Source organism: Rhinopithecus bieti, unplaced genomic scaffold (assembly GCF_001698545.2).
Source record: "Rhinopithecus bieti isolate Rb0 unplaced genomic scaffold, ASM169854v2 scaffold_33326, whole genome shotgun sequence".
Lineage (NCBI taxonomy): Eukaryota > Metazoa > Chordata > Mammalia > Primates > Cercopithecidae > Rhinopithecus > Rhinopithecus bieti.
The window spans coordinates 1,309,210-1,321,030 of NW_016814921.1; the positions used below are offsets into that span (position 1 = coordinate 1,309,210).

General features: G+C 41.3%; 1 protein-coding gene across 1 annotated transcript in view; it reads left to right on the forward strand.

Moving 5' to 3' along the window:
* Positions 1–510: 510 nt before the first annotated feature.
* FGF2 (fibroblast growth factor 2) overlaps positions 511–11,821 on the forward strand; it is an 86,992-nt gene continuing 75,681 nt past the window's right edge. Inside the window, exons 1-2 of the mRNA XM_017852596.1 lie at positions 511–597; positions 11,510–11,820. Coding sequence (XP_017708085.1) covers positions 511–597; positions 11,510–11,820 — 398 coding nt within the window. The remainder of the gene's footprint in view (positions 598–11,509; position 11,821) is intronic.

Sequence of the window (11,821 nt, forward strand, 5' to 3'; positions counted from 1 at the left end):
ACTAACTGCATGAGAAAGTCCAGGGACATCTTCTCACTGGAGAATTCTCAATGTGCACTTGTGAATATTTGGGGAATTGCATTAAATCAACCTATGCTATCTCTATATACCATGATGCGGCCAATTTCTAGGCCCTCATGTTTTCATGTTCAGTAGGCTCTGGTGCCATACATATTTCGGTTTCACCTCTAATAGTGGAACTGAAACCTAAAATACCTGATAGCCCAACTTGGAGGAGCAAGGCAAAAAACAGATGAAGGGATTCTTCTCGAGGTCTTCTCTCAATATATGAGTGTAGCCATTTTTCCAGTGGAAGGATAAGATAGGAGTGCGGATGTCACCAGAGAGCTGTCCCCTGGACTCCTACAAGACACGGCCAGAGATGATACATGGCATCTTTACTTTCTGGACCTTCTGCATTTACTTATTTTTTTCTTTTCTTTTTTAAAAAATATTATTTATTACTCAAAAAATCTTCATTTTTAAATGTAACTCTCTGAATCTGTGCTCATGACTTCAACACTTTCACTCTTCTGCTCCTCGGAGGAAAGCATGCTTGATCCAGTCACAGACACACTTAGCACGTGTGGAAAAACAGTAGGCCCTGCTGATGTGTTTTTGTTTTAGACAATCTCATAAGAACTTTACACCTCACAGCCCCAACCCAGTGAAGTTGGCCTGGGCACACGCTGCATGCAGATTTTGGTGCTTTTACAACCTGGTTGGTATAAAAGTAGACAATTATATTACCAGGGGTTTGGGATGGCACAGTTGTGTTAGAGGCTGTATTGTGGGGAAGTCCACAACGTTAGGTCAAACGCTAGACCATTCTGAGTACCTCTAGACAACATCCCCTGAAGACAAAAAAAAAAAAAAAAAAAGAAGCATTTTCTCTTTTTTCTTAACAAATTTCCTATCAAATTATTGTATTTCCTCACTATGTATATTTTAAAATAACCTATTTAAGTAGAGAAAAAAATGCAAGCATATGGTGAAAAAAAAATCAAGGAGTACAAAAACAGTACAATGAGGCTGGGCACGGTGGCTCACGCCTATAATCCTAGCACTTTGGGAAGCCAAGGTGGGTGGATCACTTGAGGTCAGGAGTTCAAGACCAGCCTAGTCAATATGGTGAAACCCGTCTCTACTAAAAATACAAAAATTAGCCGGGTGTGGTGGTGTGTGCCTGTAATTCTAGCTGCTCAGGAGGCTGAGGCAGGAGAATCACTTGAACTCAGGAGGCGGAGGTTGCAGTGAGCCGAGATCTTGCCACTGCACTCCAGCCTGGGTGACAGAGCAAGACTCTGTCTCCAAAAAACACACGAAAAACAAAAACAGCAAAAAAACAAAAACAACAAAAAACAGTACAATGAGAAGTCTTCCTTTGACTGTAGACTTCAGTCCCCAGTTCTCCCTAAGGTGGACATTACTAAAATATTATCTATGTCTATGCAAGCATATATACTGTATGTGTGTATGTCTTCCCTCAAAAAAATGGAAGTATATTACGGACACTGCAGTATATCTTACATTTTTTACTTGTTTTCTACTTTTTCAACATATCTTAGAGATCATTTCATAGCCATAACATATAGGTCTACTTTATTTATTAAAAAACAACAAAGTTAATTATAGAGTTATATCTGGCAATGATAGGCTTTCAATAATTTATTAAATGAATGTCTCTACTATAATTTCTTTTTGCTAGCATCTATTGATAACCATTTATATTGTTTATTTTCAGTCTTTTGCAACCACAAGCAAAGTTCAAGCACATATGTGCATACATCTTTGGGCATATGTGTGAATATGTCTGTAGAATAAATTTCCAGAAAGGAAAATCCTGGATCTAAAGGTATACTTATCTTAAGTATTGAAAGGTATTGCTGATTAGACCTCCCACCAACAGTGAGAGTAACTGTTACTTTATACTATTGCTATAATTATTAAAATTTTTAACTGTGCCCATCTGAGTAGAAGAAGAATAGATCTCATTCTAGGTTTAATTTGTACTTTTCTCACATTTTAAAATCCACTTACATTTCTTTTTCTACAAACTACGTGTTTATATGCCTTTGCCCATGGATCTTTTCTCATTGATAGTTAAGATCTATTTTTGTATTTAGAACATTAGCTTTGATATCAAAGACACTGTGTATTTTCCCACTTTGTCATTTGTCTTTTACTCTGTTTAGAGCAGGGGCAACAGTGGTGGTGAGGACTTGTTTCCAAAACCAATGGAAGTCTGTCCCAAAGGTAAATTCAAATTCTTGCTTCTTGCAAGGTTGCCTTAAAATGGCAAGTTTTTCCTCCTAGTATTGGCATATTTTTTAAAAAGCCTTGAATTGAGAGTCAGGATGCCCCTTTTAATTAATATCTAAATAAGAACAAATGAACGATGAGATCAGAATCTCTGTGATCTGAGCACATTACACAGAAGATAAAAAATAACAGGGCCTTCCTGTAAAGTGCCATCTTTGTAACATATTTATTATAAATAACACTTTATTTAAATGAAATTAATGTAGGAAACACTGAGCTCCTTTGATTAAATAGCTCCTCCAATGCAGCTCTTAGAAAAGTGTTGAGCTAAAAAGATGCAGAACATATGAATAAACATAATTACTTCTAGCATCCTTCTCATTAAAAGGTTAAAAAACCTGGGCCAGGCGCGGTGGCTCATGCCTGTAATCCCAGTACTTTGGGAGGCCAAGGTGGGTAGATCACCTCAGGTCAGGAGTTCAAGATCAGCCTGGCCAACATGGAGAAACCCCGTCTCTACTAAAAATACAAAAATTAGCCAGGCATGGTGACGTGTGCCTGTAATCCCAGCTACTAGGGGGGCTGAGGCAGAAGGATCATTTGACCCTGGGAGGCGGAAGCTGCAGTGAGTCAAGATCGTGCCACTGTACTCCAGCCTGGACAACAGACTGAGACTCCATCTCCTAAAAAAAAAAAGTTGTTAAAAAACCCAGCTGTTTGTGGTTGCCTAATGTTGCCTAATGGCCCTCTGGGAAGCTGCAAAGATGATTTAAGAGTAAAAAACATCATGAAGTTTTCATTTTTCTCATTTTTCAGAACTTAGGGTTTGATCTTGGGAAGGCAAAATCAGTCTACGAGCTGAGACTAGTCCCTTAATTATTATAGTCACATAGATCAGCAGTCCCCAACCTTTTTGACACAGGTGACTGGTTTTGTGGAAGACAATTTTCCATGGATGGCAGGGGCAAGGGGTGGGGTGGGGATAGTTTCAGGATGATTCAAGTGCATTACATTTATTGTGCAGTTTATTTCTATTTTTATTGCATTGTAATATATAATGAAATAATTATACAACTCACCATAATGTAGAACCAGTGGGAACCCTGAGCTTGTTTTCCTGTAACTAGATGGTCCCATTTAGGGATGATGGGAGACAGTGACCCCTGAAATGTGTTGTTTATGTCCAGTCTACTCTATAATCTCATTTTGGTTGCTGTCACTGCAGAAAACTCTATTTCACAAAGACAACATGTTGGAAATGGAAGTGGGCTTTTCATTGCTTTTGTGACAACCTCACGATATTTCACCGTGACTTTAATCCAGAATGTATGGAGATTTGAAGTCAGATCAAACATACTTTTAAGGCCACGGTCATTTGCCATCTCCAGCAGCTGATCCTCTTCCAGCATGGACAAAGCTGATTCCCCTGGCTTATTCACAAATGGGTGGCCGATCCTTTCCTTCCCAGTTAGGGGGTCTTTTGTGACTGGGAAGTAATGCTCAAACTCTTTTGAAATCTGAGATAGGTGATCATGCACCAGCTGGGAGAAAGAAGGCCCTGACTCAGTCTCTTTCCAAATCTCTGCTAATGTCTGAAGCATGTCAGAAATCCCAATGTTCACTCGTTGCCCACGTAATTCCAGTTTGGCATATTTTTTTTTTTTTTTTTTTTTTTTTTTTTTGAGACATAGTCTCACTCTGTCACCCAGGTTGGAGTGCAGTGGCATAATCTTGGCTCACTGCAACCTCACCCTCCTGGGTTCGGACAATTCTCCTGCCTCAGCCCCCCAAGTAGCTGGGACTACAGGTGCATACCACCACGCCCGGCTAATTTTTGTATTTTTGGTATAGACGGGGTTTCACCATGTTGGTCAGGCTGGTCTCGAACTCCTGACATCAAGCGATCTGCCCGCTTCAGCCTCCCAAAGTGCTGGAATTACAGGCTTGAGCCACTGTGCCCATCCCTAGTTTGGCTTTGAATGCAGCCACTTTATCTTACAACTTGAACAGTTGTTGTTCTGCCTTGGAGTCACAGATTGAGTTCATTAAGCAGGCTGAATATGTCACAAAAGTAATCAAGTTTTGTGACCTATTCTGTGTCACTAAAATGTGCTGCCCGTGGTGACTTTTTTCTAAATGCCTGGAGCGGCTCTTGTAACTCAAAAACTCTGGCCAGTGATCTACTTTTAGAAAGCCATCTCACTTCTCTGTATAAGAGAAGACTTGTGTGCTCTGCATTCATCTCCTCACAGAGCTGTGTGAACAGATGTGAGTTAAGGGTATGTACTTTAATGTGGTTGATAATTTTAATCACATCCTGCAAAATGTTGTTAAGTTCAGGTGGCAGCTTTTGACTAGCCAGCATTTCTGTACGGATGGCACAGTGTGTAGACTCATATTCAGAAATGACATCTTTGACCCAAGTAGTGAAATCGCAAACTAATCAGTCATGGCAGCCACTCCGTCCATACATATGTTGGCACAAAATGACCAATGCAGTTTTCCTGATATGTAATCATTCAAAGACTTGAATAGTTCTGCAGCTATGGTGTTCGTTGGCAACAAAAGTGCATACAACATGTCATCGTGCACATCAAAACATAGCATTGTCACCTGTTGTCAACATCTCTGGACTTATCAACCTGCATTGTGTACCACAGTGACTCATTAATCCTCTCTAAAATTGTGACTCAATATCGTCTGCTATTTTATCATTTTGTCTAGTTATATCATTTTGTCTAGTTATGGTGCTAACCAAAAGAAGAACATGTGCCACCTTTTGAACTGCAGCCTCTCCTAAAAGTTCACAGCAAATGTCCTTAGAACAGGCAGGGTCAACTCTTCACCAATAGTAAAGGGCTTCTTAGCTTTAGCAATGCAGTTAGCCACTAATGATGCTCTCAGTGGAGACACATTTGATGAAGTGGTGGCCTTCGAAAATTGCTTCTATTCTTCATGTTCACATGGTTTTCTTTTCTTTCTTTCTTTTAGACAGAGTCTTGCTCTGTTGCCCAGGCTGGAGTGCAGTGGCATCATCTGGGCTCACTGGAACCTGTGCCTCCCAGGTTCAAGAAGTTCTCCTGCCTCAGCCTCCTGAGTAGCTGGGATTACAGGTGCCTGTCACCATGCCCAACTAATTTTTGTATTTTTAGTAGAGATGGGGCTTCACCATGTTGGCCAGGCTGGTCTTGAACTCCTGACCTCAGGTGATCCACCCACCTCAGTCTTCACATTGTTTTCTTTTTTTAAAAAAAACTCCAAAGACTTGTCTTTTAATGCTTGGTCTCCATGTCACGAAGCAGTTTTTAAGGTTACGTGGCTTCGTTGGATGGCCAGTCACCACATATTATACAAAGTGGGTTCAGAGAATGTGAATACCCTGTTGCAATGAACTTGTAATTTAAGTAAGACTCTCGGTATTTTCTTTCAAATGCAGCTTTCTTTCTGTTGGCAGTCTTAGAGACTTCTGCTGTCACATCACTGGGTCTTTCTCCCTTTTCAAAGAAGTTTTCCAGTGACGTTTGTTTTTTACTCATTTTGGCTAGGATTAGCTTGTGGGTTTACCAAAACTGTGCCTGAGACAAATACGTACTGCAGGAAAGAGGCACAGACCAAAGTGGTAAATAAAATAATGGGAAGACCATGCGTGGACTACAATAAGTGTCAGAGTCTGACTTAAAGCCTGCCACCAGATGCAGCTTGTCCGTTGCCACTTACTGATAGGGTTTTGGTATGAGTCTGCATGCAATTGATTTACTGTGGTCTCTGTGCAGCCAAATCTCTCTGCCAATGTTAATCTGTATTTGCAGCTACTCCCCAGCACCAGTATCTCTGCCTCAGCTCCACTTCAGATAATCAGGCATTAGATTCTCACAGGGAGTGAGTAACATACATCCCTCACATGTGCAGTTGACAATAAGGTTAATGTTCCTATGAGTATTTTTTTTTTTTTTTTTTTTTGAGAAGGAGTCTTACTCTGTTGCCTAGGCTGGAATGCAGTGGTACAGTCTCGGGCCACTCTACCTCCCGGGTTCAAGCGATTCTCCCGTCTTAACTTCCCAAGTAGCTGGGACTACAGGAGTGTGCCACCACGCCTGGCTAATTTTTGTATTTTTAGTAGAGACGGGGTTTCACCATGTTGGCCAGGCTGGTCTCGAACTCCTGACCTCAGGTGATTCACCCCCCTTGGCCTTCCAAAGTGCTGGGATTACAGGTGTGAGCCACTGTGCACAGCCTCCTGTGAGTATTTAATACCACTGCTGATTTGACAGGAGATGGAGCTCTAGTGGTAATATGCACAGCAGGAGGCCATTCACCTTCTGAGAACAATGAATAATTGAAGCTTGGTGATCTATTAGAGTGACAATACAATATTTAAAAATAAAATAGCCAAATGCAACAAAAGCCGTTGGATATTTCTGGAAGTTTTGTATCTTTGTTATTGTTTATTTGTTTTTAAAAGTCAAGGACAAAGTTCACCTAAATAATTTTCTGTGCTAAAGCACAATTAGGTGACATTAGAATCTGTTATCAGAACACAAAAAGTAGACAGTAATTTTACTATCTCTTGTGGAGATAAAATAGAGCGGTTCACTCTCTTATTTCATACCTGATAGTATGATGAAGATCTGGAGAACTAATAAGATTATTTTTGATGTACTAGGTTTTAGAAAACAGTAATTCGCAAATTTTTGTGAGATTTTCATAAGGACATGGGTTTAATGTGATTTTCATTATAAAATAGTTAAAAGAAAGACTTCCACAGACATTGACTACACTGATACCTGCCCCTCCATACTGTAGATGATGAACTTAGCATTCAAAAACAGCTTTTTGTGATGAAAATAATGCATTCCTTCATTTGTCAAAAAAGAAACAAACGAGCAAACCAAATTATTGAGGCCCCACTTAGTGCCGTTAGGTCCTTGGGATACAGCAATGTACAGGTCAGAAAGATCTCTGCTCTAAGTTTTCTTGTGTTATTTTAGGGGAAGGAAACTGATAATAAATACAAAAACAGATAAACAAATTTACAATTTTAGATGATAAGTTTATATGATAGTAATTCATTGTTTGCATAAAAAATTCTACCTTCCAACATATCACTACAAATACTTTAGTGTTTCTCATTCTATTATGTGTAGGAGAGCACATTAAAAAAATGAGATACTATTATACAGTTTTGTAACCTACTTCTTTCAATTAACAATATACAATATTGTGAGCATTTTTTCATGTCATTATACGTTCTCCCACAAAACTGTTCATTTGGCTACACGGAACGTACTACTTTGAATGAATATAGTATAATTTATATGAATTATACAAAGTGGGTTCAGAGAATGTGAATACCCTGTTGCAGTGAACTTGTGATTTAGGTAAGACTCTCAGTATTTTCTTTTAAATGTGGCTTTCTTTCTGTTGGCAGTCTTAGAGCCAAGGATATAATGAACACCCAGGTTAATAAATATTGTGTGCATCTATAATCGTTTGCTGAGAATAAATTTCTTGCACCAAGACTATTGGCTCAAATGGTGTTTAAATTTCAAAAATTGGGCCAGTCATGGTGACACATGCTTGTAATCCCAGCACTTTGGCATGCTGAGACTGGCAGATCGCATGACCCCAGGAGTTTGAGACCAACCTGGGCAACATGGTAAAACCTGTCTCTATAAAATACACAAAAGATTAGCCAGGCATGGTGGCATGCACCTGTAGTCCCAGCAAACCTGGGAGGCTGAGGTAGGAAGACCACCTGAGCCCAGGAGGTCAAGGTTACAGTGAACCATGATTCTGCCAGTGCACTCCAGCTTGGGTTGACAGAGTGAGACTCTGTCTCAAAAAAGAAAAAAAAAATCAAAAATTAAAAATGTGATGTACTCTTTTAAACAGTTTTCCCAAAATGCATATAACTTAGCCTCCCTCTGACTGGTGATAAGGTCTCTGGTTCACCTCATCCTTAACAGCACTGGGTAATATATTTTTCCCCCTAACCTTATGGGAGAAAAAACTCATTTTCATTTTGACATCCATTATTTTTCTTTCTCTTTTTTTGAAGATACAATTCACGTATCATGAAATTCACCATTTTAAAGTGTGCAATTCAATGGTTTTCAGTATGTTCACAAAGTTGTGTAATAACCATCACCACTATCTAATTCCGGAACTCTTTTATAGGTCCCAAAGGAAATCCCATACTCATTAGTAGTCACTCCCCATTTTCCTCTCCTTCAGCCCTGGCACCCACTAAGCTGCTTTCTGTTTCTATGGATTTGCCTATCCTAGGCATCTCATATAAATGGAATTATACAACACGTGGCCTTTTCTGTCTTTTTCCACTGAGCATAATGTTTTCAAGCTTTATCCATGATGTAGCATGTATCAGTAATTCATTTCTGTTTATTGCCAAATAACATTTCGTCGTATGGATATATCACATTTGATTTATCCATTCATCATTTGATGGACATTTGGCTTGTTTCCACATTTTGGTTATTATGAATAAAGCTGCTATGAACATGTATGTACATATTTTCATGTGAATATCTGCTTCCAATTCTCTAGGCTACATACCTAGGAGTGGAATCACTGGGTTGTCTGGTGACTGTTTAATTTTAGAGTAACTGTCAGATTGTTTTTATATTGACTACATCATTTTACCTTCCCACTAGCAATGTTTGAGGGTTCCACTTTTACTACATCTTCAACACTTGTTATTTTTTGTTGTTATTTCTTAATTATAGCTATCCTGGTGGGTGTAAAGTAGTATCTCATTGTTGTTTTGATTTATATTTCTCTAATGTCTAATGATGTTGAGCCCCTTGTCATGTGCTTGTTGGCTATTTGTATATTTTCTTTGGAGAAGTATCTGTTCAAATATTTTCCCATTTGAAAATTAGATTATTTGTTTGAATTGTAGGGAATGCAAATTATTTTACTGCTTGTAGTTGCTCCCCAGCTTTCTGGATGCCACTGTTAAAAAATATAATGACTTAGATTTTATCCCCATGCTCCTGGAATCCTCAGGTTTCTGTGACACAGAGTTCAACTAAGAGTTCAATCATTCTAGGGACTACTCAGCACCACTGTAGCACCTACAGAGATCATCTGGAGGGAGTGATTTTGTCTCAACAGATCTATTTTCAGTGAAGATGAAATGAATCCATTTTGGAGACAGACGTTAGAGAACTGATGGGGTTCAGGACATGCTGCCCCAAAATAATGGTACCTTGGCACTTGAGAAAAGAGCAAAAGCAAGAGGGTTACTTTCACTTTCCCCAGATCTTCTCTTCTGAGGCAGGCCATAAGACCTTCATTCCAGAGGTGCTTTCCCTATACCTGGAGGAAAGGGACATCCTTATCTCTGAAGACACAGGGACAGGGAGAAGAATCTAGCAAATAGGCTTTGCTAAGTAAGTCCCCCAGTTTATTACCATTAGATCATAGACTTGTCTAATCATACTTCTCCATGGCTTCCACTTCTTTATCAATCCTAGCCTTAAAAATACACAGGTTTCCCTGTTAACTTCAGGTCTTCATTTCTGAAGGCTCTTGTTTTGTGTAAAACGTACATAAATAAGTTAGTGTGTTTTTCTCTTGTTAATGTGTCTTTTGTTACAGGGGCTTCACCCACAAACCTAGTAATGAAATGGGGAAAATATTTTTTTCCCTCCTCTATAGAACATATACCATCTGCAAGAAGAAAGAATAATATGCCTGGTTTTTGGCCCGGCGCGGTGGCTCAGGCTTGTAATCCCAACACTTTGGGAGGCTGAGGCGGGCAGATCACCTGAGGTCGGGAGTTCGAGACCAGTCTGACCAACATGGAGAAACCCCGTCTCTACTAAAAATACAAAAAATTAGCCCTGCGTGGTAGTGGCGCATGCCTGTAATCCCAGCTATTCGGGAGGCTGAAGTAGGAGAATCATTTGAACCCGGGAGGCGCCACTGCACTCCAGCCTGGGCAACACGGGCAAAACTCTGTCTAAAAAAAAAAAAAAAAAAAAAAAAAAAAAAAAAAAAAAAAAAAAAGGAAGAGTATGCCTGGATTTAAAGCTTCAAAGAATTTACTCACACTCCTATATTTAACATTCTAGAAATGCATCTGGAGTAGTTAAAGCCCTCTTGGATACATAAGAACAAATGCACTTATGCATGGCCTTTTGAAACCTAATGTTTCTACAAGGAGGCATGTCCATACTTGCAACTCCTTCTAGAAGCTTCCCCAAATCTCCTGCCTCCCCACGCTGAGTTACCCCATGTCTGAAATGCCACAGCACTTAGTCTTACTCTTCTATGGCCTACTTTCTACTGCTATTTGTGTTACTCATGCTACCCATCTTATCTCCCTCACTGTGTGAGACGCTCCCATCAGATTTGGCATGTCCCACACACTCAACAATGTGTTGCACACGGTAGGTACTCAATACATGCAAATTTTCTGAACAGATATTTTGCTAATCATCTGTAGCACCTGCTATATCCTACTGAAAATCACCAAAATGCAATTAACTTCAATTTTACATTTGGGATTTACAGAAAATAACTCTCTCTCCAAGAAATGCATAACAATTTAGCTAGGGCAAATGCCAGCTCCGAGTGAAGACATTAATGCGCTTCAGTTGCGATAAGGATTTGAGTCCCATCCTCATCTTTCTGTGTCGTCTAATTCAAGTTAAGTCAGTAAAGGAAATCTTTTCCTCTTAGCAACCCAATCCGCTCCCCTTCTCTGGCCTCTTTCTCTCCTTTTGTTGGTAGACTACTTCAGCCTCTGTCCTTTAATTTTAAAGTTTATGCCCCACGTGTACCCTTCGTCTTTTGGTGATTTAGAGATTTTCAAAGCCTGCTCTGACACAGAATCTTCCTTGGATTCCAACTTCTCTACCTTGGGGTGGAAACGGCTTCTCCGTTTTGAAACGCTAGCGGGGAAAAAATGGGGAGAAAGTTGAGTTTAAACTTTTAAAAGTTGAGTCACGGCTGGTTGCGCAGCAAAAGCCCCGCAGTGTGGAGAAAGCCTAAACGTGGTTTGGGTGGCGCGGGGTTGGGCGGGGGGTGACTTCTGGGGCACAAGGGGCGGTGGAGCCCCAGGACTGCCAAGGCCCTGCCGCGGCCTCCGACGCGCGCCCCTCTCCCCTCCCCCGCCCCCGACTGAGGCCCGGCTCCCTCCGGGACTGATGTCGCGCGCGCTTGCGTGTTGTGGCTGAACCGCCGGACTCAGAGGCAGGCCCCAAAAACCCCTAGCGAGTAGGGGGCGGCGCACAGGAGGGAGGAGAGCCGGGGGTGCGGGAGGCTGGTGGGTGTCGGCGGTGGAGATGTAGAAGATGTGACGCCGCGGCCCTGCCGGTGCCAGATTAGCGGACGCGGTGACCGCGGTTGCAACGGGATCCCGGGCGCTGCAGTTTGGCAGGCGGCTCTCCCCAGGCGGCGTCCGCGGAGACACCCATCCCTGAACCCCAGGTCCCGGGCCGCCGGCTCGCGGCGCACCAGGGGCCGGCGGACAGAAGAGCGGCCGAACGGCTCGAGGCTGGGGGACCGCGGGCGCGGCCGCGCGCTGCCAGGG